We start from the raw sequence: 26,257 nt of genomic DNA, 5'->3' as shown, positions 1-26,257 counted from the left end.
TCATCACCAGCAGACTGGACTAATGAAATGCATATTACGCCGGCATTTACAAGTCTCTACTCCGCAAACTCCAGACATTACAGAACACCGCCGCCAGACTCATCCTCGGCATCCCCCGGCACGAACACATCAGCCAATACCTACGTAGACTCCACTGGCTCCCCGTGGGTGTGAGAAGTTGGCCTGGTATATGCTGGTCACTAGTTAAAGTGGCCACCTTGCACCAGTACAATTCGACTTTTATGGTAGATAGGTTTCAGACAACCTTTTAAAGAAAGCTATCCTAGTGGTAGCTGTGGAGAGCAGCCTTCAGGCTAAGTCTTTAGAGGAATGTAAAGCAGCTTGTTTTACCTTATAATCTCTTGAATTACTAAATGAAAGGACACCACACAGGTATAAATATAAAATATATATGTATTTATTACTAGACACAATCTACTAATCTCTTTATGAGATTAGAAGTCAGGAACATATGCACAAATCAACTTTTCACAACAAGTTAAGCACGAATATGGTTGGGGCCCTAGGGGCGTACCAGACCATATACTAAAAAAGAGGTTTAGGAATATCGACTTGAGAAGGGACAAGGCCTAGGGCCTTCAGAAGCGCTGGAACCTCACTAATCCACCTAAGGCAGGTAAGTTAAGGACCCACGGGAGACGCATGCAGTGTGAGAACACAGCCGCGTATCCCAATAGACTTCAATGGAGCAAGCAGCGGTTGGAATTTTAAAGTTCTAGGATACTTCGGGAGAGTCTACAAGCAAGTCACTTACAGGGTAAGTAGTTCTAGAGCCAACACACAGGAGCACCGTAGTGCAGGAGTTACCTCACCGAGGGAAGCCGGGTGCATAGGTGCCTTTTGGTGTAGGGTCGCGGCATCGTTTTCAATGGGAGCCAAAGAAGACTTGCTCCTTGTGAAGACAGAAGTGGTGCCTGGTGGAATCCAAGGCTGGATTCAGAAGAAAGAAGAGCTGAAAGCAGAGGAGACAGTGTTCAAAGTCACTTGCCAGTGACCCGGGGCCAGGAAGCTGGATGCCCACAGTCGTCGGGTGATTTCAGGTGATCACAGGTGTCTTGACTCTTCCGCCACGAGTTCTAGGAGGCGTTGACGACGACCAGGAGCTGGATTCGGCGTGTCCCACAAAGTCTGCAGCTTACTGCAGAGTCGGTGACCAGACTGCAGCCAACAAGCCTTGGTAACAGCAAGTCTCGTGGAAAGTGTAAAAAGTCAGCGGTGCAAACCAGCAAGGTCTGAGGGACTCACCCAGCATGAGTAAGTCAGGGCAGGCCTGGAGCAACCAGGGGAGCTCTTTGGTTCTGTAGAAAAGTCTTCTGGGGACCCACAAGCCAACCGGCAAGGGATCGCAAAGAGGCCACGGGAGGATTCACTCAACAGGACCCCACGGTCACACGGGACGAGGTAGGCCTCTGATCTTCGGTGGAAATCCTGCTGGAGGCTTGGACCACACATGGTCCAATGCACAAGTTTGTCGATCATCCTGAAGGGGTTGCACTCGGAAATAGTGCCCGGTACCCAGGTATTGCAGTTCCTCGTCACTCGTGGAGTCCACTTGCCTCAGCTTTGCTGGGGACTCACGATGGCCTTGGAGAAGTCAGGAAATCCACTTCTGGGGCTGCAAGGACTTCGGACTCCGGCGGGAGCGGGAACATTTGCGACCATTGATTCAAAGTGTTGGTGCCTGCCAAGGAGGGGAGTCACTCCTTGACTCCAAGGGAGATTCTTCAGTCTTCCAAAGGTAGTGGAATGTCGAATGGCCAGGATTCTTCCTCAGAGCGTAGTCCAGGGATATCTAGTTTGCAATGGCAAGGGTTCCCTAACTTATACTAAAAGGAAGGGAGGGACTAGCTCTATGACCCCTCCTATGGGAGGGTCAGTGGGTGGCTACACCCACTTTCCTTTGTCCAGTTTCACGCCAGAGCAGGGGCAGGTAGCCCCTGAACCGGTGTGAGCTGGCATTTGCACAGAGGAGCCTACTGCTCCCCCAGTGCAGGACTTCAAAGCACTCTAGGAGTGCTCCCACCCAGCCCCAATACACTAAATCCTGTCTGGGAGGTGGTTACACCTCCCTGTGACAGGATGCCTACTGTTGGGTCTCCTCCACGGTGAGTTTCGGTCAGCAGCAGGAGGGCAGCCCAGTGTCTGTGCTGGTGGCATCCATTTTGGGATGCCAGGGCTCTTTCAGGATTCTACCGTGTTTCCACAGTAGGTACATGTCTATCCCTCTAGAAGGGTGGGATCATACTCCCACACCAGTTACTGGTGTGGAGGTATGATTCCAAAGCACTTGACACCAAACACAACATGTTTTGATGCAGCCATCCCAGAGTTAGCATTAACCGGGAGGTTTTAATGCACTTAAGAGTATATGGTTTAACGGCATCTACAAACAGCCACAGAGAATGGACTCTGAGAGCTGCAGAGGGGCCCTGCTCAGGCAGAGGCACCCCCTCACATGGAAACCAAGCACCCTGCCCTCAGGATTGATAGGGCCTTCCTTAGGGGTGACTGATAGGTTTATATGTGTGTGTAAGGAGAGATATAAGGAACCTATATCTCAGTGAGGAGTGCTAACACTACCTCACCCAGGCTGCAGTAGCAGGCCTGTGCTTTCAGATTTAGTCTGCTTCCCAGGGGTGGCATAATACATGCTTCAACCCCTGGTAGGCCTGTGAAGTACCTATGCCCTTGGTACCTAAGGTACCATTAACTAGTGGCTCATAAGGTACCACAGTATCCAATCACTAGTGCATCTAATATGCACTCCAAGTTGTTTAGAGAGAACAGAGAGGCTGGGGCCCTGATTAGCAGGGTCCCAGCCAGACTATAGCCAGAAACCAGTGTTAACATCAGAAAAAAAGTGGGGGCCACATAAGTGAGTGAAGTGTTATTTGTAAAGCGCACGAATGCCGTGGCGTGCAGATCCTACTCTCCTACAGTGGGGAAAAGAGTCACCTTCAAAATCCTCACTCACGCCGACTAAGGCCTACATAACAATGGACCCAAATACCTCAACGACAGAATCAACTTCCGCGTACCGAAAAGAGGCATCCGATCTTCCGAAACCCCGCGCATCCACAGAGCCAGAGCAGCTGGCAGATCCTTCTCCCACATTGCATCCAAGACCTGGAACGAGGTTCCGGCTGACATCAGACGCGCCCCCTATCTGAACACCTTCAGGAAGACCCTCAAGACCTGGCTCATCGGCTAGCAGTTTTCTGCCGCTAAAGCGGCGATAATTTTATCGCCTGGCTTGATAATATGCCCCATGATATGCGAGGCTGGAGACCAACCTTCAAATCGTAGTCTCCCGCCTGAATCAGGAGGGTTTGCATGAATGCTGACTGGTTGCTGTGGTTGCAGTGAAGAATTGAGATAAGCTTAATCGGAGCCTGCGGTCCTGACAGAATCTATTAATCAAGAGTACAGCTGCGTCGGTTATACCTCCAAGATGGCGATGCGTGGGGGTCAACTGATCTTGCATTGTGCTGGACTATACCTCCAAACAGACCCGATTCAGACTGGAGAAGAAGCTGTGTTTTGAAACCAAAAATTGCATTATGTGAACGCTCTCCTGACTAAAATTGTCCCCGCTTTAATAGAAGTGGAGAAAATGTATTACCCCGATTTTTTCAGAATCTCCCACTTTCCCGTTTATTATGTTGCCATGTAAGCAGAATCCAAAGCAAAAACACCTTTCGCTGAATCCGTTGGTGCTGACGTATTACACTCCAGAAATACGAGTAATAAAGAAAACAAAAATTGCACCACAAAATAGAGGAATGCAGGCAGCAAATTAAACATTAAAAGTTACGCTCGTGCTAAGACTCCATAAGAACAAGAAGCGTTCAATAAATTAGCCGGAATATCTGCTATCATTAAACAACAGCACTACGCTCGGTCGTAACACAGATACGCCGTTACACTTTGGAGCATGGCCGCTTAAAACAGTTTGCTTGTATTTTTCTCAAATTGCTTTCCGTCCTTAAAATCATACCGACAGTTTTTAATCTGCAGTTCTGTGACGTACCCGGACGCCTTGCGTAACTGCCAGACCTCAATCATTTTAGTGGCGTGAATTAATTTTGATGCTGACAGACACGTCGTGAAAGTTGTCACTGGCAGAGAATGGAGAGCAGACAACTATCGGTGTGTGTTGTACTGCTGGAACTTTTCGGTCCTTGTTTTCTGATACCAAATAACAAGGACCCTGCCTTCATTAAACAAGTAGTGGATACGCACAACAAATACCGTTCGAAAACAACTCCAACAGCGGCCGATATGATTTACATGGTGAGCAACCCTCCGTGATCGTTTACCTTGATTTTTTTCAGGTATGTTATGTCAGCTTTTTTTCAGACACGGCTGGTACTGAAAGAGTAGTACATAGCACAATGTTTTAGGTTTTAACAGCCATTATCTCATACCATTATTAGGTCTCGCTCGGCTTGCGCTGTGTTTGTGAAATCTATTGTTTTTAATATATATTAAAATAAATTATGTGTGCGTGACCGTTTGCTTTCCTCTGTTTGTATTGGCTATGGCTTTTTTTTTGGGGGGGGGGGGGGTGCTTCTGTTATCGTTTCCTGTGGCCCAATTGCTAATTCCATCCGCTTTTATGTCTGGAACTACGTTTATCACGTTAAGTCTGGCATCAGACTCCTTCTACCTTGCGTGTTGTCAACAGACTGCATTTCAAAACATCTTTTTGTGGCAGCACACCCATCTACATTTCTTTAGTCTGACGAAACTTTTATTAGTTTTATCCTGGTAGCGTCTCTACACCCTATCCCCTTTGTTGCTATCTCTCGTTATCTGCTTATATCCGATGCCCCATATTAGTCACCATCCTGTAATACCCCCGCCTTCCCACCTGCTCCTCCGTTCTCCCACAAACACAGAGACCTAATTTTAAAAAATAAGTTATAGTTTAAAAAAGCGCGTTTGCGCTACTACTTGTTTTAATTTATTTACCGTTCCAAAACGGATTGGTAAATATTTTTTTTTCCAAAAGGCTATTGCCTCATTTTGGAGATGCATGATTGCATAAGCACACAGCTCCTGTACTTCAAACGGCAGCACTTCCTTGAACCAACTAAGTTTTGTGGAGTAGTCACACAATGCTGTCAGATATATTCTTTGGGTCCGTGAAGTTCACTTCTTCTTCTTTAAACTATGATAAACTAGTTACTCCCAACGTCCTAGCTCATTGTTCTACTACTTTCCATTTGTTCACTGAATTTGCATAGTGACCACACCGTCATCCGCTCCACACTACACGCATGCACAGACGTCACCCAAAGATTACACTGACACATTTGTTATGGGTGAAGAACTGCTGCAGGTTTATTTCATACAACATAAGTATGACGTTAGAGTGGGTTATCTTACGGGCGATCCAGGGCAAGCAGCCCCTCGCTGCTCCGCCCGCCTTGCGAGCCAGCACGCACGGTGGGTCGATGCCCGGCAGTGCGGCACATTCTTTTCGGATCCTCCTTTGGATAACGTGATCTGTCTAATACTCCCGCCCCCTTTAACGGGGGCGGAGCGTGTAATGGCACACCCCCGGTTGGTCAGGCCCCCCAACCGCCCGAAGGACTAACGGGGCGCCGTCGCGGTCTTCCCAGAACCTCCTTCGGCTCCCGGACCTTGGCTCGGGAACCCTTACTGTGCCGGACAGGGGTACCCTTACTGTACCGACTGTCGCAGAGGGAACCCTTACTGTACCCTTCTGCCTCCAGATCACCCTGTAACTCCGCCACAGCTCTGGTGAGGCTCCCGACGCTGCCAGAGCCCCCCTCCATTGCTGTTACTGATGCCCTGCCCTCGCGAGCGCCTCTTGCACATCCAGCAGGAACATGTCCATCCCTACCCTCTACAGGTGTACCCCATCAGCCTCATCGAACCCCTCTACTTTCTCTAGGATCAATGCATGTCTGATGAAACCCATGCCCCTGCGCTCCATGAATTTCTGCATGGACCTATTGACCCTCCTGCGCGACCGCTCTACCGCAGCCGGAGACCTGGCTCCCCTCCAAATCCTGAGGGGAACGATTTCCGACCACCATAGTTCGCATGAACCCAGTGCCTGACTGATGGCTGCCAAGTCAGCTTGCATGGACCGGAGCAGGGCCCTCCTTCCCCTGGCCACAAGGTCATTGCCCCCAAGGTGTAAAATGAGGACCGACGGCTGGGCCCCCTCGGCAGCCAAGCGCCGTTCGATCATTCCCCGTGCTTCACTCCATTTCATCCCCGGGGAGCCCAACCATGCGAACTGCGTCTTAACGAAACTCTGCGACCAGTTCCTGTGCGCCGCCCAGCGTTCCAGCCTTGCGATGTAAGAGTGTCCCATCAACCATACCTGATGGCCTGCCAAATGAAACGATGAAGCAGCTTTAGGTAGTCGTATATTTATTTGCATACAAACCCTTGGGGTATACACGTTATGGAACACTCAGCATCTTTGTTGCGGCCCACCTGCTAGAATACTGCGGCCTCAAGGTCGGACATATCTTTTAAAACAGTCGGAGTTCCAACGCCCCACACCCTTAACGCCCTTAGGACCCATGCCGGCCTTAGCCGCAGAAGTGGCGGCGCCGATTCGGAAAGAGTGGGAGGAGAATCTGCGCCCACTCCCAGATAACCCCCCCCTGGCAAGGGCGGCCCCCAAGATGCAATCAAACTGAAACCTGGTGAGGGGGGCCCCATCCGCATGTATCAGGAAGGGGCCTGGGGCTGCTGGGCGCAAGGCCAGGTACTTTCTGACTGTGTGGACCGGGCAATACCTGGTGTCCCCCAGTGCACGTAGGACTACTGTCGTCCCCCTCCCCGCCTGGTCCGTCTTGGATTTCCGAATGCGGAGCTCCAGTGTTACATTGAGACAGACATCTGCTATTCCCAGCGCTGCGCCCGATAGGTCGACCTTGGATTTTGCCACTAGTTCGCTAACCCTGAAGGCCCCAAAGAAGGCCAGACAGAATGCCGTTGCGAAGAGCCTCGCCTCGAACGGGGAGTGGGTAACCAGGGGTACTGTGTCTAGGATGCGCTGGAGGTCAACGAATTCGATGGGCGACCTGGTGTCCGGTTGTCTGATCTCCTCCCTGGCCCAACCCTTCAGGGCCGCCCTGATCTTGAACGACCCCGTAGTGTCGGCACCCCCATCAAGCCTGGTATTGTGTCGCACGGCAGCCAGGTGACCACATGTCCATGAGTGGCTTTTGCCGTTTTCTTTGGCCCACACTACGAAGCTCTCCACTTGTTCCTCGCTCCCCAAGGCTTGTCCCCCCTGCGCCTCCACTACTGCTCTAAATGTCGCTAGCTGGGAGCTGTACTTCTTCTGTGTCGCCGGCGCCAGGGACCTCTCCCCCATTTTCCTCAATCGTTCCCCCACCGTAGCAGGCGCCAAAGGGGTGCTGGGAATGGTGTCATCTCCGCCCTCGCCCGCGGCCATGCCTCTCGGAACCGGAGCCACTGAAAGCGAGACAGAGCGTCAGCTGCCACATTTTTGACACCCGCGATGTGCCGCGCCCTAAACTCAATGTTGTTGCGCAGTCCTGCCTTCACCAACTCCCTAAGCAGGCTTAGAACTAGCGGGCAAGAGGCGGTAAGGCCATTAATGGCGTGCACCACCGCCATGTTGTCCGACCAGAAAACCACCTTCTTGTCGCTTAGCATGGCCCGCCATAAATGCAGAGCTACAAGGATGGGGAAGAGTTCCAGCACTGCAATATTGCTCGTTACTTTCTTTTTACGCCATGCATTCGGCCACCGCATAGCACACCACTCTTCGCCCAGGATCATGCCAAAACCTTCCCTACCTGAAGCGTCTGAGAACAGGCAAAGTTCCTGACTGGCTATCCGCGGGGCCCTCCAAATCACCTTACCATTGAAATCGATGAGGAAATCCGCCCACATCGCTAGATCCGCATTCAAGCCTGAACTCAACCTTACAAGATGGTGCTTCTGTAGTACATTGGCCGTGGCCCCCGCCAGCCTCCGCGAGAATACTCTGCCGGCTGGTATCACCCTAGCTGCGAAGTTCAACTTGCCCACCAGGCTCTGGACAGCCCCTAAGGTCGCTTTGTCCTTGCCCAGCAGCGCCTGGATGTCCTGCTGCAAGTCCTGAACCTTATCAGCGGGAAGCCTCGATTCACCTTTAACCGTGTCAAGCTCCAGACCCAAAAAGGTCAGGACCTGCGCCGGCCCCTCGGTCTTACCTGGGGCAAGGGGAACCCCTAGGAACTCAGCCATCTCCTCAAAGCGCCTCAGCCCTGCCGCACACTCGCCTGTCCCTGCCGGGCCAAAAAACAAAAAATCATCTAAATAGTGGGTCACCTGCGTGATCCCATGGAGGTCCCCCAATGCCCACTGGAGGAACGAGCTGAAGGCTTCGAAGTAGGCACAGGAGACTGCGCACCCCATCGGCATGCAGCAGTCGTAGAAGAACTGCCCCGCCCACTTGTAACCCAGCAGGTGCTGGCTTGCGGGGTGCACCGGCAGTAGGCGGAATGCGGACTCAATGTCCGCCTTGGCCAGCCACGCCCCTTTGCCCGCTCTCCGTATCATGTCAATGGCCATGTCCAAAGAGCAGTACGACACAGAACATGTCCCTTCATCTAACCAGTGGTTCACTGAATTGCCCTCGGGGTATGATAGATGGTGGATCAAGCGATATGCGCCCTGCTGTTTCTTCGGTACCACCCCAGCGGTGAAACCAAGAAGTGTTCAAGGGGAGGGCTGCTGAAGGGCCCCACCACCCTCCCTGCTGCCAACTCCTTTCGTATTTTTTGGGCTACCACCCCGGGCAGGTCCCTGGCTGACTTTAAGTTCAATGCGTCCCTGGATACCAGTGGCCCCTTGTATGGAATCTTAAACCCATCGAGGAACCCTCCCGCTAGCAGGGCCCTGTCCTGTACTAATGGATAGCGCCTGATGAGTGGAATGAAATTATCCATGATGATGGGGGATGGGCCCTTGGCGGGCCCGGGGCGCTGCGCGGGGGGCCCGAGTGCGCGTGGGGTGAAGGTGAGGTCCCATTGGGGAGGGGGGGACCGGCCCTTGTGGCCTCATTGGCGTTGCATATCTGTTCTGTTAGTTGGGGTGGGTTGTGGGGTGCCCTGGCTGGAGGTGCAGGTGTTCGCGGGGTGTTGTGCACCACACTTGCTGCAGCTGTGTGTAAATTTGCATGCCCTGCCCCAGGTGCAATTGCCCCCGTTGTATAGCCGACACGTGCCTGAATTGAATCTCTTAGAGCCCTGCCTCTGCCCTCTTCCCTTGCCCCCCGAAATGACTGCTTGAAGGGGCGCCTGGGGAACTGATCCTTCCTCCTGTTATCTGACTGACCTTGCCCTTTATTCGACTGTTCCCTCCCCTCCTTGGTGGGCCGGCACATGTGTTGGACCCATAGTTGGATCTCTTTCTGGTCCCACCCCAGGTCCGGGCATATGGCCATTCTCTTCCGGAAGTCTTGATCGTAATAAAACCAGCCCAACCCCCCAGAGAGCCTAGCCTCTTCCTGAATTGTGCTAGCATATTGCATGAGGGCCTCACTCTGGTCTGGGGATTTCTGGACAACCACTGCCGCTAAAATGTTGAATGCTGACGTCCAGTTCTCAATTGTCTTATCAGGCCAGCGCTGGTATCTGAACTTTTCATCCTCCTGCCGACCCATCTTTCTAGTGTCCATGCCTGCCGAACCATGCATGAGTAGTGTAAGGATATCTCTGTACTCAAGCCTCCATATCCCCTCCTTAGCTGCCTGCGGTACCATCCACGCCAGGGAACAACGGCCAGATGCCAATGGTGCCTGGGTGACAAGGGGTCTAGGCACCTCCCCTGTGCCCTCCACTACTGTGACAGCTGACCCTGTGGCCACAGCGGGCTGGGCCGGCGGTGTTGACCCACTCCCCGCGCTAGGCAAGGGAGCAACGTTGCCGGTGGCCGGACCAACCGCAGGTGGGATGAGTGAGGAAACCGGCGCACCACCCGTGGGTGCAACCGGTGTCGTGGTTGCGAGGGGACTGTCACTCCCTGTGGGTGTCAACACCGAAGCCCCCCCATGCTCACCAGTACGTGTTTCCACGGCTGCGCTCTGTCTTGCCCAGACTTGGAGCACGGGGGCCTGCGCTGCCGCGGGCACCGCCGCTGGGGTCGCTTGTGGCGGGGAAGATAAAGTGTCCAGACGGCTCTTGAATACAGTCATGAGGCTCAGCATGTGGTCCATGGCCTTACCCATTTGCGCCATGTCCGTTATGCCTGTGGCGGAGTCATGCACCACTGGTGTTACAACGGGCGGCACGGTACTGCGTGGTGCTGCCGCCTGCCGTTTCTTTGTTGGCGGTGCCTCAGGCATGTCTTTGGTTGTGGGCTTGCGTACCCGGGTGGACCTCCAGGGCTCTGCCCCTGAAGGGCCGGGGGGTACGTCAGCAGGGCGGGACGCGACAACCACGCCTGAGTCGTCCTGCCTACGAGCTTCGATAAAACCTTGGACCCACGCCGGCCCCTTCTCACGAGCAATCGACATGAATTCCGCCCACATTCCGTCTTGCGGTGCGCTCGACTGCGTCTCATCAATCGACGTCTCCTGGGAAAAAAGTGGTCTCGGTGTCCCGATATCCTCCATGTGTGCGGTGCTCGACCTTTGTGGTCACAGCTTGCCCTCGTTGTGAGAAGTTGGCCTGATGTATGATGTCACTAGTTCTAGTGTACACCTTATATCAGTCCAAATACCCTTATGGTGATTGGTTGTAAAGTCAACCTTATAGACCAGCTATCCTAGTGGTAGCATGGACAAGAGCGGTCTTAGGCTAAACTCTGAATGGCATGTGAAGCCAGCTGTGATACCATATATAATCCCTTGAATACCAAATGAAAGGACACCACAACAGATATATATATAAAATAAAGTGTATTTATTCTAGTCAAACCCTCAGCACTCTTTATGAGATTAGAGGTAAGTACAACACAGTCTTATTTAAGCATACATTAAGTCACACAGGTAAGTAATACAGTTAGGCCCTAGGGGCCACGCAAACCATATACTAAGTAAGTGGTATAAGAACCACTGTCACGGAAATAGAATAGGCCTAGGCCTAGGGAATCGCTGGGGCTACACTACACTAGCGTTAGTTAGGAAGTGGGAGGCCCACGGGATTCGTGTGCTGAGTGGAAACACTCACGCGTAATGCGTAAAAGTCACTAGCAATAGTACAGTTTAGAAAACGATAGATTTAGGACACTTCCGGAGTAGCTAGGAAGTCGAGACTGGAAAACTAGACACTAGGATAGTCACTATCCTGATGAGCACCGGAGTACCCAAGTTACCTAGCCACAGGCTGCGGGTGCATAGGGGTGAAGTTGCGTCGGTTTTCGTCGTCGACTCCTATGGATGCCTGAAGAAAGATGCTGACAGGCAGTCAGTGAAGAGTGTCCGGTGGATACCAAGGCTGGGATCAAGAAGAGAGGAGACCTGCAAGCAGAAGGGACAGAGTCAAGGTCACTAGCCAGTGACCACGTGGAACCAGGAAGGAACCAGGCGATGTCGTGAAGATTGCAGGTGAAGGTGAAGCTTGTCGCTGCAGCCAGGAGGACCAGGAAGCGTCGAGGACGACCAGGACCAGGAGGCGAGCTGTCCCACGAAGGCTCTTGCTGTCGGCGGCGTCGAAGGTGGACTAGGACTCACCAAGCCTTGGCAAGCGGAACCCACGAAGAACGGAGGACTTGCTTCTGGTGCAGACCAGGAAGGTCTGGGGTGCTTCTTCTTTGCAGAGAAGCGGGAGCCAGTCTGGAGGAGCCAAACCAGCGCAGAAGATTTCAGGGTGCGTCGTCACAAAGGCCACTAGCCAGCGGGCAAGCAACCGGACAGACGCGGCAAGCAGGAAAATGCAGAAGGACCCCACGCAGGACTCGTGGAGTGTGGGGGGCTGATCTTCGGTGCAGATGGTGCTTGGGGTTGGGGCTTCTCAATCCCCGGTGCACAACTTCGAGGGTGCCTCAGAAGCTGCGCTTGAAGTTACTAGCCACTTTTCCCAGGTAGCCGGTCCCACGTCGCTCGTCGCCTCCACGGATCTCAGCTTTGCTGTGGATGTGGATCAGGGTCGGAGAAGTCTGGAAGTCAAGGCTCTGGTCGGGCTCTGCAGTCGGTTCCTCGTAGAACGTGGGCAAAGCAAAGGGTAGTCTCTTGATGGTGCCTGTTTGCACAGGGTAGCCACTCCTTGGCCACAAGGGAGATTCTTCAGTCTTCTTCTTTCGTCGAATGTCGAAGGTCCAGAGTTTCTGTTCAAGTTTGCAGGTTCAGGATAATCTAAAGTCTTGAGGCCCAACTCCCACTCTTATACTAATCTGGGGGGCTGGGATACCTGCTAGGTCACGCCTTATGGGTGGGACCTGGGAGGGGGTGGTTACACCCACTTCCCTTTGTCCAGTTTCGCGCCAGAGCTGGGGCTGGAGTGCCCCAGCGCCGGTTTGAACTGGACTATGCAAGGAACACCTTGTGTGCCCCAGGCATGTCTCATTCCTTTCAGCCCACCCTGCCCCAATACACTAAAGGCTTTCTGGGGAGGTGCTAGCACCTCCCCAAGCAGGAAACCTATTGTCCAGGCCTCCCTGGCTGGGATCACTCCCAGCTGCAGGAGGTCAGACTTGTGTCGTGGCAGCAGCATCCATTTTGTGATGCTGATGCTTTGGTCAGAGGCTAACAGTGAAGTATGATTTTAACATGTCTTTCCCTCTAGAAGGGGGGAATAATATCCCCATGTCCAGAAATGGCATGGGGGTATTATTCCACAGTGTTAGACACCTTACACGACATGTTTCGATAAAGCCAAACCATAGTTACCATAACCGTCTAAGATTATAAGGCACTTTAAGAGTATATGGTAGGCTATATCATAGAACAGCTATAAGGACTTGGTTCCGAAAGCTGCAGAAAGGCTCAGCTCATGCTAGAGCACCATCTCACATGTTACCAAGCACTCTGCCTCCAGGATTGTTAAGGCCTGCCATAGGAGTGACTGATAGGTACACATGTGTCTATATGTAAGTTAGGTATAGGAATACTACACCTAAGCAAGGGGTGATTACACGACCTTGCCCCAGCTGAGTGATCAGCCAGTTGTGTCAAAATGGAAGGCCAGGCCAGGGGTGGCATAATACATGCTGCAGCCCCTGGTAGGCCTAGGGTACACCTATGCCCTGGGTACCTAGGGTACACTGTACAGGGACCAATAAGGTGATCCTATCCAAATGGGTTATGTACCTAAAGTACATAGTATTAATTTAGAGAGAGAACAGCAGGGCTGTGGGTCTGATTAGCAGGCCCACAGCCACATCTAAGTCGAAAACCAGTAAAGCAAAAGCAAAAAGTGGGGGTGAACATAGAAAGCAGACCTTACTCTCCTACACAACCCCCCCCCCCCAAACTTAGGGACATTAAACTAACCTTGACCAGTTGAGTCTTCATGTTCTAAGTGGAAATATCTGGAGAGTCCATCTGCATTGGCATGGTCAGTCCCAGGTCTATGTTCCACTGTGAAGTCCATCCCCTTTAGGGAAATGGACCACCTAAGAAGTTTGGGATTTTCACCCTTCATCTGATTTAGCCACAAGAGGGGCTTATGGTCTGTCTGAATCTTGAAGTGAGTGCCAAACAAGTATGGCCTCAGCTTCTTCAGGGCCCAAACCACAGCAAAGGCCTCCCTCTCAATAGCTGACCAACGTTTCTCTCTAGGGGTCAGCCTTCTACTTATAAAAGCAATGGGCTGGTCTTGACCATCTAGATTCAGAAGCATCTGTCTGGACAATGAACTCTTTGGAGTAGTCTGGACTTTTCAGAATAGGTGCACTGTACATGGCCTGCTTCAGGTCATCAAATGCTTTTTGACAGCTTACTGTCCACTGAACTTTCTTTGGCATCTTCTTGGAGGTCAAGTCATTAAGTGGTGTCACTATGGACCCATAGTTCTTAACAAACTTTCTGTAGTACCCAGTCAGGCCCAAGAAAGCTCTGACCTGAGTCTGGGTAGTTGGAGGAGTCCAGTCCTTTATGGTCTGGATCTTGCTCTCCAGTGGTTGAACCTGACCCCCACCAACTAGGTGGCCCAGGTATACAACCTTGCTCTGCCCTATCTGGCACTTAGTGGCCTTGATAGTGAGGCCTGCCTTTTGCAGGGCCTCTAAAACATTCCTCAGGTGGACCAGGTGATCCTCCCAGGTGGAGCTAAAGACAGCAATATCATCAAGATAAGCTGCACAATAATCATCCAACCCAGTAAGGACTTGATTCACCAACCTTTGGAAAGTGGCAGGTGCATTCTTCAAACCAAAGGGCATTACCACAAATTGATAATGTCCTCCTGGGGTCGAGAAAGCAGTTTTGGCCTTTGCACTCTCAGCTAGTCTGATTTGCCAGTAGCCTGCTGTCAGGTCAAATGTGCTCAAAAACTTAGCAGCTGCCAGTCTGTCAATGAGCTCATCTGCCCTAGGTATTGGGTGGGCATCTGTCCTAGTGACATCATTGAGACCTCTGTAATCCACGCAAAACCTCATCTCTCTCTTACCGTCTTGGGTGTGAGGTTTTGGCACAAGAACTACAGGACTAGCCCAAGGGCTCTCTGAAGGTTCAATGACTCCCAGCTCCAACATCTTTTGTACCTCAACTTTTATGCAGTCCCTGACATGGTCAGGTTGCCTGTAGATTTTACTCTTCACAGGCAGACTGTCACCAGTGTCCACCTCATGGGTGCACCAGTTTGTCTGACTTGGGGTCAGAGAGAACATATGTCTGTAGGATTGCAGAACTTGCCTGCAGTCCTGTTGCTGATGGACAGTGAGGCTGTCAGAAAAGACCACACCATCAACTGAGCCATCATCAGGGTTCTGAGTCAACAGGTCTGGGAGAGGGTCACTCTCTTCCTCCTGCCCCTCATCTGTAGCCATGAGTAGCCCCATGTCTGCCCTGTCAACATATGCCTTCAATCTGTTGACATGAAGCACCCTGTGGGGGCTTCTGGGAGTCCCAAGGTCCACCAAGTAGGTGACTTCTCCCTTTTTCTCAACAATAGTGTGGGGTCCAGACCATTTGTCTTGGAGTGCTGCTGGGGCCACTGGCTCCAACACCCACACTTTCTGTCCTGGCTGGTAAACAGTCAGTACAGCCTTTTGGTCATGCCAAGCTTTTTGGAGTTCTTGGCTTGCCTCAAGGTTTTTAGAAGCCTTCTTCATATACTCTGCCATCCTGGAGCAGAGACCAAGTACATAATCCACTATGTCTAGTTTGGGTTGTCTGAGAGGTCTCTCCCATCCTTCCTTCACCAAACACAGGGGTCCTCTTACAGGATGCCCAAACAAAAGCGCAAAAGGGCTGTAGCCAACCCCCTTTTGTGGGACCTCTCTGTAAGCAAACAGAAGGCAGGGTAAAAGGATGTCCCATCTTCGCCTAAGCTTGTCTGGTAATCCCTTTATCATTCCCTTTAGGGTCTTGTTGAATCTCTCAACAAGCCCATTGCACTGTGGGTGATTGGGTGTGGTGAACTTGTAGTTAACACCACACTCCTTCCACATTGCAGTCAAGTATCCTGACATGAAGTTGGCACCTCTGTCAGAAATGACCTCCTTTGGAAAGCCCACTCTGGAGAATACTCCAAGCAGGGCCCTTGCCACAACAGGAGCTGTTGTGGTCCTCAAGGGAATTGCTTCTGGGTACCTGGTGGCATGGTCCACTATCACCAGTATGAATCTGTGCCCAGATGCTGTTTGTGGGTCCATTGGTCCTACAATATCTATGCCCACTCTTTCAAAGGGGACCCCCACCACAGGTAGTGGTATGAGGGGGGCCTTTGTGGTGCCACCTGATTTGCCACTGGCTTGGCAAGTGACACAGGAGCGACAAAACTCCTTAGTATCTTCTGACATATGGGGCCAGTGAAAGTGAGGGACAAGCCTCTCCCAAGTCTTGTTCTGGCCTAGATGTCCTGCAAGGGGAATATCATGGGCCAAGGTAAGAAGGAAGCCCCTGAACTTCAGTGGTATGACCAACCTCCTGGATGCACCAGGCTTGGGGTCTCTAGCCTCTGAATACAGTAGCCCTTCATCCCAATACACTCTATGGGTACCTTGAGCATTCCCTGCAGCCTCAGCAGCAGCCAGCTGTCTGAGGGGTTCAAGAGAGGGGCAGTCTAATTGAGCCTGCCTCAGATCTGCCCTTGAAGGTCCCCCTGTCCCAAGAAACTCAACCTGATCAGGTTCCAGTTCTTCTAGGACAGTTCCTTCAGGGCTCTCAGAATCATCCTCCTGGGAGGGCTGATCCACCACCTGAGGCAGGGGGGAAGGCACAGCCTTAACCCTACTGCTCTTTCTCTTGGGTTGTGACTGGTCCATAGTTTCAGGATCCAGCACTTGTTCAGTGGTGCACTTTTTGGCCTGTGACCTGGTCACAGCAAGGACATGTGCATCTATCCCCAGCATTTCTGCATGGGTCCTATACTCCACTTCAGACCAAACTGAAGTTTCAAGATCATTGCCCAGTAAACACTCTACAGGAAGGTCTGAACTAACAACAACTTTCTTGAGGCCAGTTACCCCTCCCCAGGAGAAGTTAACAATAGCCACACTATGGGAGGTAGTGGCATTGCTAGCGTTGGTCACTAGGTAATTCTCACCTAGTATGATCTGTCCAGGGTCCACAAAAGCAGGTGTCACCATTGTGACACTAGCCCCAGTGTCCCTGTAGGCCTGAGCCATTCTTTGGCTGATAAAAGGAGTCTGTCTGTACTTGCCCAGGTTACTGGGGCCTACAGTAGAGGACAAAGCCAAGTCCCCATCACAGATCAGAACAGCCTGAGTAGGTACTCTGACTAGGCCAGAATCCTCCTCAGTTCCCAGGGTTAACCCTACTACACCCTTTTGCTGGGAACCACCACTTACAGCTGAACTAGGGGGTACAGTTGCCTTAGGGGCAATGGTGGCTGGGGGCTTATCCTTTTTGGTGCACTCACTAAACCAATGTGAGTTGGACTTACAATAGTTGCACCATGGTTTCTTTTGGCCATTTTTCTTTTTATCCTTTTTGGGACCACCCTCCCCCAGAGCCTTTTGGGGGCCTGGTGAAGACTTCTGGTCTTTTTGTTTCTGATCATTACCCTTCTGGTCTGCCTTTTTCTGATCACCGCCCTGGTTCTGGTTTTTCTGCTTAACTCTAGTCCTGACCCATCTATCTGCCTTCTTTCCCAATTCTTGGGGAGAAGTCAGATCAGAATCAATCAGGTGTTGATGCAATAGCTGGTTTTGACAGTTGTTAAGTATTTGTTCTCTCATGATCAAATTATACAATCCTGTATAGTCCTTAACCTCACTTCCCATTAGCCAGCCTTCCAGAGCCTTAGTGGCACAATCTACAAAGTCAGTCCAGTCCTGAGTCTGTGTCTTCTGGGTATCCCTGAACAACAACCTGTATTGTTCAGTGGTTAGGCCAAACCCATCAATCAGAGCACTCTTCAGGACAGTGTAATTATCTGCATCCTCATCACTAACTGTGAGGAGCTTGTCTCTACCTTTCTCAGAGAAGGAGAGCCACAAGATAGCTGCCCACTGACTTTGGGGTACCTGCTGTACTTTGCAAGCTCTCTCCAAAGCAGTTATCCATTTGTGGATGTCATCCCCACACTTGTAGGGAGGGACAATCTTGCTCAGGTTTCTATTATCATAGTGCCTGTCTCTATCCTTAGGGATATTGCTGCCACCAGTGGGTTCTGACCCACTTAACTTTTGCTCTCTAGCCAGAGCAAGCTTCTCCTTGGCAAGGGCAAGTTCTTCCCTCTGAATCCTCAGATTAGCTTCCCTCATTCTGGCTTCATGTTTCTTTCTCTCAGGGGAAGTCATTCCCCTGTGAGAGGAAACACTAGAGATGCTAGAGACATGGGAGTGGATGGATTCCCTTGAAGGGGATCTGTCCCTCCTGTTTCTCTGGTTAAGCCCACTTGGGGGTCTGTATGGGGGGAGCCCATGCAAACTCCCATGTAAACTTAGGTTAGCCTGGCTAAGTCTTCCTACTTGGCCCTGGCTGTCTACCTCTCCATCTGAAGCCCCATCTGACTCCTCTGTGGAGTGTAGACCCTCCTCTGTACCTAGGGTACCTGCCTGAGAGGCCCTAAGAGTATCATACTCCTCTAGGAGTTGTCTTAACTGAAGGAGGGTAGGGTTTGCACCCTGTTTTATTCCTCTGGAGGTACACAATTGTCTCATCTCCTGGAATGTTAAGGTATCATATCTAGAGGGGGTCTTCTGCAGGGGGTCTTCTGCAGACCTGACCCTCCTGAGAGAGCATCTACTTGATCTCCTCTCAGAGACATGATCTAGTGAGGGTGTGGTGTGTGCACCTACCTACACTAGTTGTTTCTACTAAACCTCTCTAGTAGTTGTAGTCAGGGTGTGTTACTCCCTTCAACCTACAACTACTAAGTCCAGTAGGACTTAAGTATTATAATCTATGTTATATGTACCTAGACAATATCTGTGTGATCTTTCAATTTAGTATCTCAAAATTACAATGGTATTACAACAGCAAGCTCAGATCCCAACCGCTGCTCACCAATGTGAGAAGTTGGCCTGATGTATGATGTCACTAGTTCTAGTGTACACTAACCCCGGGCGTAGCACTACGCTTCGCCCACGTAGTGTACGTAGCGCTGCCTGCTTCGCACTTTCCGAAGTAGGCGAAGCAGGGCAGCGCTACGCACACACCGAGGGCGAAGCGTAGCTGCTTGCCACCCGCCACCCACCTCCCGCCTGCCCTCCTTTTAATAATATAAGCAATGAAAAATAAATTAAAGTAAGTCGACTTACCGTAAGCGCGGCGTCTCCGGGGCTCCCTCTTTCTGTTTCTAATTTCTTCTGGCAAATGCGCATGCGCGGACACCCGCGCATGCGCATTTCTCGCGAGAAATGCGCATGCGCGGGCGTCCGCGCATGCGCATTTGTCAGAAGAAATTAGAAACGAAGAAGAGGGAGCCCCGGAGACGCCGCGCTTACGGTAAGTCGCTTTACTTTAATTTATTTTATATTGCTGATATTATTTAAAAGAAGGGCGGGCGGGAGGTGGGTGGCACGTAGTGGGGCTACGCGAAGCGCGTAGTGTGCGTAGATTTGGGCACACTACGTGCTGCTTCACGTAGCCCCACTACGCCCACTACGCCCACCCTTAGTGTACACCTTATATCAGTCCAAATACCCTTATGGTGATTGGTTGTAAAGTCAACCTTATAGACCAGCTATCCTAGTGGTAGCATGGACAAGAGCAGTCTTAGGCTAAACTCTGAATGGCATGTGAAGCCAGCTGTGATACCATATATAATCCCTTGAATACCAAATGAAAGGACACCACAACAGATATATATATAAAATAAAGTGTATTTATTCTAGTCAAACCCTCAGCACTCTTTATGAGATTAGAGGTAAGTACAACACAGTCTTATTTAAGCATACATTAAGTCACACAGGTAAGTAATACAGTTAGGCCCTAGGGGCCACGCAAACCATATACTAAGTAAGTGGTATAAGGACCACTGTCACGGAAATAGAATAGGCCTAGGCCTAGGGAATCGCTGGGGCTACACTACACTAGCGTTAGTTAGGAAGTGGGAGGCCCACGGGATTCGTGTGCAGAGTGGAAACACTCACGCGTAATGCGTAAAAGTCACTAGCAATAGTACAGTTTAGAAAATGATAGATTTAGGACACTTCCGGAGTAGCTAGGAAGTCGAGACTGGAAAACTAGACACTAGGATAGTCACTATCCTGATGAGCACCGGAGTACCCAAGTTACCTAGCCCACAGGCTGCGGGTGCATAGGGGTGAAGTTGCGTCGGGTTTCGTCGTCGACTCCTATGGATGCCTGAAGAAGGATGCTGACAGGCAGTCAGTGAAGAGTGTCCGGTGGATCCCAAGGCTGGGATCAAGAAGAGAGGAGACCTGCAAGCAGAAGGGACAGAGTCAAGGTCACTAGCCAGTGACCACGTGGAACCAGTAAGGAACCAGGCGATGTCGTGAAGATTGCAGGTGAAGGTGAAGCTTGTCGCTGCAGCCACGAGGACCAGGAAGCGTCGAGGACGACCAGGACCAGGAGGCGAGCTGTCCCACGAAGGTTCTTGCTGTCGGCGGCGTCGAAGTTGGACTAGGACTCACCAAGCCTTGGCAAGCGGAACCCACGCAGAACGGAGGACTTGCTTCTGGTGCAGACCAGGAAGGTCTGGGGTGCTTCTCTTTTTCAAAGGAGCAGGAGCCAGTCTGGAGGAGCCAAACCAGCGATGAATATTTCAGGGTGCGTCGTCACAAAGGCCACTAGCCAGCGGGCAAGCAACCGGACAGACGCGGCAAGCAGGAAAATGCTGAAGGGCCCCACGCAGAACTCGTGGAGTGTGAGGGGCTGATCTTCGGTGCAGATGGTGCTTGGGGGTGGGGCTTCTCAATCCCCGGTGCACAACTTCGAGGGTGCCTCAGAAGCTGCGCTTGAAGTTACTAGCCACTTTTCCCAGGTAGCCGGTCCCACGTCGCTCGTCGCCTCCACGGATCTCAGCTTTGCTGTGGATGTGGATCAGGGTCGGAGAAGTCTGGAAGTCAAGGCTCTGGTCGGGCTCTGCAGTCGGTTCCTCGTAGAACGTGGGCAAAGCAAAGGGTAGTCTCTTGATGGTGCCTGTTTGCACAGGGTAGCCACTCCTTGGCCACAAGGGAGATTCTTCAGTCTTCTTCTTTCGTCGAATGTCGAAGGTCCAGAGTTTCTGTTCAAGTTTGCAGGTTCAGGATAATCTAAAGTCTTGAGGCCCAACTCCCACTCTTATACTAATCTGGGGGGCTGGGATACCTGCTAGGTCACGCCTTATGGGTGGGACCTGGGAGGGGGTGGTTACACCCACTTCCCTTTGTCCAGTTTCGCGCCAGAGCTGGGGCTGGAGTGCCCCAGCGCCGGTTTGAACTGGACTATGCAAGGAACACCTTGTGTGCCCCAGGCATGTCTCATTCCTTTCAGCCCACCCTGCCCCAATACACTAAAGGCTGTCTGGGGAGGTGCTAGCACCTCCCCAAGCAGGAAACCTATTGTCCAGGCCTCCCTGGCTGGGATCACTCCCAGCTACAGGAGGTCAGACTTGTGTCGTGGCAGCAGCATCCATTTTGTGATGCTGAGGCTTTGGTCAGAGGCTAACAGTGAAGTATGATTTTAACATGTCTTTCCCTCTAGAAGGGGGGAATAATTTCCTCATGTCCAGAAATGGTATGGGGGTATTATTCCACAGTGTTAGACACCTTACACGACATGTTTCGATAAAGCCAAACCATAGTTACCATAACCGTCTAAGATTATAAGGCACTTTAAGAGTATATGGTAGGCTATATCATAGAACAGCTATAAGGACATGGTTCCGAAAGCTGCAGACAGGCTCAGCTCATGCTAGAGCACCATCTCACATGTTACCAAGCACTCTGCCTCCAGGATTGTTAAGGCCTGCCATAGGAGTGACTGATAGGTACACATGTGTCTATATGTAAGTTAGGTATAGGAATACTACACCTAAGCAAGGGGTGATTACACGACCTTGCCCCAGCTGAGTGATCAGCCAGTTGTGTCAAAATGGAAGGCCAGGCCAGGGGTGGCATAATACATGCTGCAGCCCCTGGTAGGCCTAGGGTACACCTATGCCCTGGGTACCTAGGGTACACTGTACAGGGGCCAATAAGGTGATCCTATCCAAATGGGTTATGCACCTAGTACATAGTATTAATTTAGAGAGAGAACAGCAGGGCTGTGGGTCTGATTAGCAGGCCCACAGCCACATCTAAGTCGAAAACCAGTAAAGCAAAAGCAAAAAGTGGGGGTGAACATAGAAAGCAGACTCTACTCTCCTACACAACCCCCCCCCCAAACTTAGGGACATTAAACTAACCTTGACCAGTTGAGTCTTCATGTTCTAAGTGGAAATATCTGGAGAGTCCATCTGCATTGGCATGGTCAGTCCCAGGTCTATGTTCCACTGTGAAGTCCATCCCCTGTAGGGAAATGGACCACCTAAGAAGTTTGGGATTTTCACCCTTCATCTGATTTAGCTACAAGAGGGGCTTATGGTCTGTCTGAATCTTGAAGTGAGTGCCAAACAAGTATAGCCTCAGCTTCTTCAGGGCCCAAACCACAGCAAAGGCCTCCCTCTCAATAGCCGACCAACGTTTCTCTCTAGGGGTCAGCCTTCTACTTATAAAAGCAATGGGCTGGTCTTGACCATCTACATTCAGTTGTGAAAGAACAGCTCCCACACCTAACTCAGAAGCATCTGTCTGGACAATGAACTCTTTGGAGTAGTCTGGACTTTTCAGAATAGGTGCACTGCACATGGCCTGCTTCAGGTCATCAAATGCTTTTTGACAGCTTACTGTCCACTGAACTTTCTTTGGCATCTTCTTGGAGGTCAAGTCATTAAGTGGTGTCACTATGGACTCATAGTTCTTAACAAACTTTCTGTAGTACCCAGTCAGGCCCAAGAAAGCTCTGACCTGAGTCTGGGTAGTTGGAGGAGTCCAGTCCTTTATGGTCTGGATCTTGCTCTCCAGTGGTTGAACCTGACCCCCACCAACTAGGTGGCCCAGGTATACAACCTTGCTCTGCCCTATCTGGCACTTAGTGGCCTTGATAGTGAGGCCTGCCTTTTGCAGGGCCTCTAAAACATTCCTCAGGTGGACCAGGTGATCCTCCCAGGTGGAGCTAAAGACAGCAATATCATCAAGATAAGCTGCACAATAATCATCCAACCCAGTAAGGACTTGATTCACCAACCTTTGGAAAGTGGCAGGTGCATTCTTCAAACCAAAGGGCATTACCACAAATTGATAATGTCCTCCTGGGGTCGAGAAAGCAGTTTTGGCCTTTGCATTCTCAGCTAGCCTGATTTGCCAGTAGCCTGCTGTCAGGTCAAATGTGCTCAAAAACTTAGCAGCTGCCAGTCTGTCAATGAGCTCATCTGCCCTAGGTATTGGGTGGGCATCTGTCCTAGTGACAGCATTGAGACCTCTGTAATCCACGCAAAACCTCATCTCTCTCTTACCATCTTGGGTGTGAGGTTTTGGCACAAGGACTACAGGACTAGCCCAAGGGCTCTCTGAAGATTCAATGACTCCCAGCTCCAACATCTTTTGTACCTCAACTTTTATGCAGTCCTTGACATGGTCAGGTTGCCTGTAGATTTTACTCTTCACAGGCAGACTGTCACCAGTGTCCACCTCATGGGTGCACCAGTTTGTCTGACTTGGGGTCAGAGAGAACATATGTCTGTAGGACTGCAGAACTTGCCTGAAGTCCTGTTGCTGATGGGCAGTGAGGCTGTCAGAAAAGACCACACCATCAACTGAGCCATCATCAGGGTTCTGAGTCAACAGGTCTGGGAGAGGGTCACTCTCTTCCTCCTGCCCCTCATCTGTAGCCATGAGTAGCCCCATGTCTGCCCTGTCAACATATGCCTTCAATCTGTTGACATGAAGCACCCTGTGGGGGCTTCTGGGAGTCCCAAGGTCCACCAAGTAGGTGACTTCTCCCTTTTTCTCAACAATAGTGTGGGGTCCAGACCATTTGTCTTGGAGTGCTGCTGGGGCCACTGGCTCCAACACCCACACTTTCTGTCCTGGCTGGTAAACAGTCAGTACAGCCTTTTGGTCATGCCAAGCTTTTTGGAGTTCTTGGCTTGCCTCAAGGTTTTTGGAAGCCTTCTTCATATACTCTGCCATCCTGGAGCGGAGACCAAGTACATAATCCACTATGTCTAGTTTGGGTTGTCTGAGAGGTCTCTCCCATCCTTCCCTTACCAAACACAGGGGTCCTCTTACAGGATGCCCAAACAAAAGCTCAAAAGGGCTGTAGCCAACCCCCTTTTGTGGGACCTCTCTGTAAGCAAACAGAAGGCAGGGTAAAAGGATGTCCCATCTTCGCCTAAGCTTGTCCGGTAATCCTTTTATCATTCCCTTTAGGGTCTTGTTGAATCTCTCAACAAGCCCATTGCACTGTGGGTGATAGGGTGTGGTGAACTTGTAGTTCACACCACACTCCTTCCACATTGCAGTCAAGTATCCTGACATGAAGTTGGCACCTCTGTCAGAAATGACCTCCTTTGGAAAGCCCACTCTGGAGAATACTCCAAGCAGGGCCCTTGCCACAACAGGAGCTGTTGTGGTCCTCAGGGGAATTGCTTCTGGGTACCTGGTGGCATGGTCCACTATCACCAGTATGAATCTGTGCCCAGATGCTGTTTGTGGGTCCATTGGTCCTACAAGATCTATGCCCACTCTTTCAAAGGGGACCCCCACCACAGGTAGTGGTATGAGGGGGGCCTTTGTGGTGCCACCTGATTTGCCACTGGCTTGGCAGGTGACACAGGAGCGACAAAACTCCTTAGTATCTTCTGACATATGGGGCCAGTGAAAGTGAGGGACAAGCCTGTCCCAAGTCTTGTTCTGGCCTAAATGTCCTGCAAGGGGAATATCATGGGCCAAGGTAAGAAGGAAGCCTCTGAACTTCAGTGGTATGACCAACCTCCTGGATGCACCAGGCTTGGGGTCTCTAGCCTCTGAATACAGTAGCCCTTCATCCCAATACATTCTATGGGTACCTTGAGCATTCCCTGCAGCCTCAGCAGCAGCCAGCTGTCTGAGGGGTTCAAGAGAGGGGCAGTCTAATTGAGCCTGCCTCAGATCTGCCCTTGAAGGTCCCCCTGTCCCAAGAAACTCAACCTGATCAGGTTCAAGTTCTTCTAGGACAGTTCCTTCAGGGCTCTCAGAATCATCCTCCTGGGAGGGCTGATCCACCACCTGAGGCAGGGGGGAAGGCACAGCCTTAATCCTACTGCTCTTTCTCTTGGGTTGTGACTGGTCCATAGTTTCAGGATCCAGCACTTGTTCAGTGGTGCACTTTTTGGCCTGTGACCTGGTCACAGCAAGGACATGTGCATCTATCCCCAGCATTTCTGCATGGGTCCTATACTCCACTTCAGACCAAACTGAAGTTTCAAGAGCATTGCCCAGTAAACACTCTACAGGAAGGTCTGAACTAACAACGACTTTCTTGAGGCCAGTTACCCCTCCCCAGGAGAAGTTAACAATAGCCACACTATGGGAGGTAGTGGCATTGCTAGCGTTGGTCACTAGGTAATTCTCACCTAGTATGATCTGTCCAGGGTCCACAAAAGCAGGTGTCACCATTGTGACACTAGCCCCAGTGTCCCTGTAGGCCTGAGCCATTCTTTGGTTGATAAAAGGAGTCTGCCTGTACTTGCCCAGGTTACTGGGGCCTACAGTAGAGGACAAAGCTAAGTCCCCATCACAGATCAGAACAGCCTGAGTAGGTACTCTGACTAGGCCAGAATCCTCCTCAGTTCCCAGGGTTAACCCTACTACACCCTTTTGCTGGGAACAACCACTTACAGCTGAACTAGGGGGTACAGTTGCCTTAGGGGCAATGGTGGCTGGGGGCTTATCCTTTTTGGTGCACTCACTAAACCAATGTGAGTTGGACTTACAATAGTTACACCATGGTTTCTTTTGGCCATCTTTCTTTTTATCCTTTTTGGGACCACCCTCCCCCTGAGCCTTTTGGGGGCCTGGTGAAGACTTCTGGTCTTTTTGTTTCTGATTATTACCCTTCTGGTCTGCCTTTTTCTGATCACCGCCCTGGTTCTGGTTTTTCTGCTTAACTCTAGTCCTGACCCATCTATCTGCCTTCTTTCCCAATTCTTGGGGAGAAGTCAGATCAGAATCAATCAGGTGTTGATGCAATAGCTGGTTTTGACAGTTGTTAAGTATTTGTTCTCTCATGATCAAATTATACAATCCTGTATAGTCCTTAACCTTACTTCCCATTAGCCAGCCTTCCAGAGCCTTAGTGGCACAATCTACAAAGTCAGTCCAGTTCTGAGTCTGTGTCTTCTGGGTATCCCTGAACAACAACCTGTATTGTTCAGTGGTTAGGCCAAACCCATCAATCAGAGCACTCTTCAGGACAGTGTAATTATCTGCATCCTCATCACTAACTGTGAGGAGCTTGTCTCTACCTTTCTCAGAGAAGGAGAGCCACAAGATAGCTGCCCACTGACTTTGGGGTACCTGCTGTACTTTGCAAGCTCTCTCCAAAGCAGTTATCCATTTGTGGATGTCTTCCCCACACTTGTAGGGAGGGACAATCTTGCTCAGGTTTCTATTATCATAGTGCCTGTCTCTA

The 26,257-nt window shown here is 51.0% G+C and overlaps 1 protein-coding gene across 1 annotated transcript in view; it reads left to right on the top strand.

Moving 5' to 3' along the window:
* The first annotated feature begins 4,149 nt into the window (after window positions 1-4,149).
* Window positions 4,150-26,257, top strand: part of LOC146855203 (glioma pathogenesis-related protein 1-like) — a 1,108,037-nt gene continuing 1,085,929 nt past the window's right edge. Inside the window, exon 1 of the mRNA XM_085651093.1 lies at window positions 4,150-4,314. Coding sequence (XP_085507219.1) covers window positions 4,150-4,314 — 165 coding nt within the window. The remainder of the gene's footprint in view (window positions 4,315-26,257) is intronic.

Source organism: Triturus cristatus, chromosome 4_1 (assembly GCF_964204655.1).
Source record: "Triturus cristatus chromosome 4_1, aTriCri1.1, whole genome shotgun sequence".
NCBI lineage: Eukaryota > Metazoa > Chordata > Amphibia > Caudata > Salamandridae > Triturus > Triturus cristatus.
This window is presented reverse-complemented; position numbering and strand designations above follow the sequence as displayed.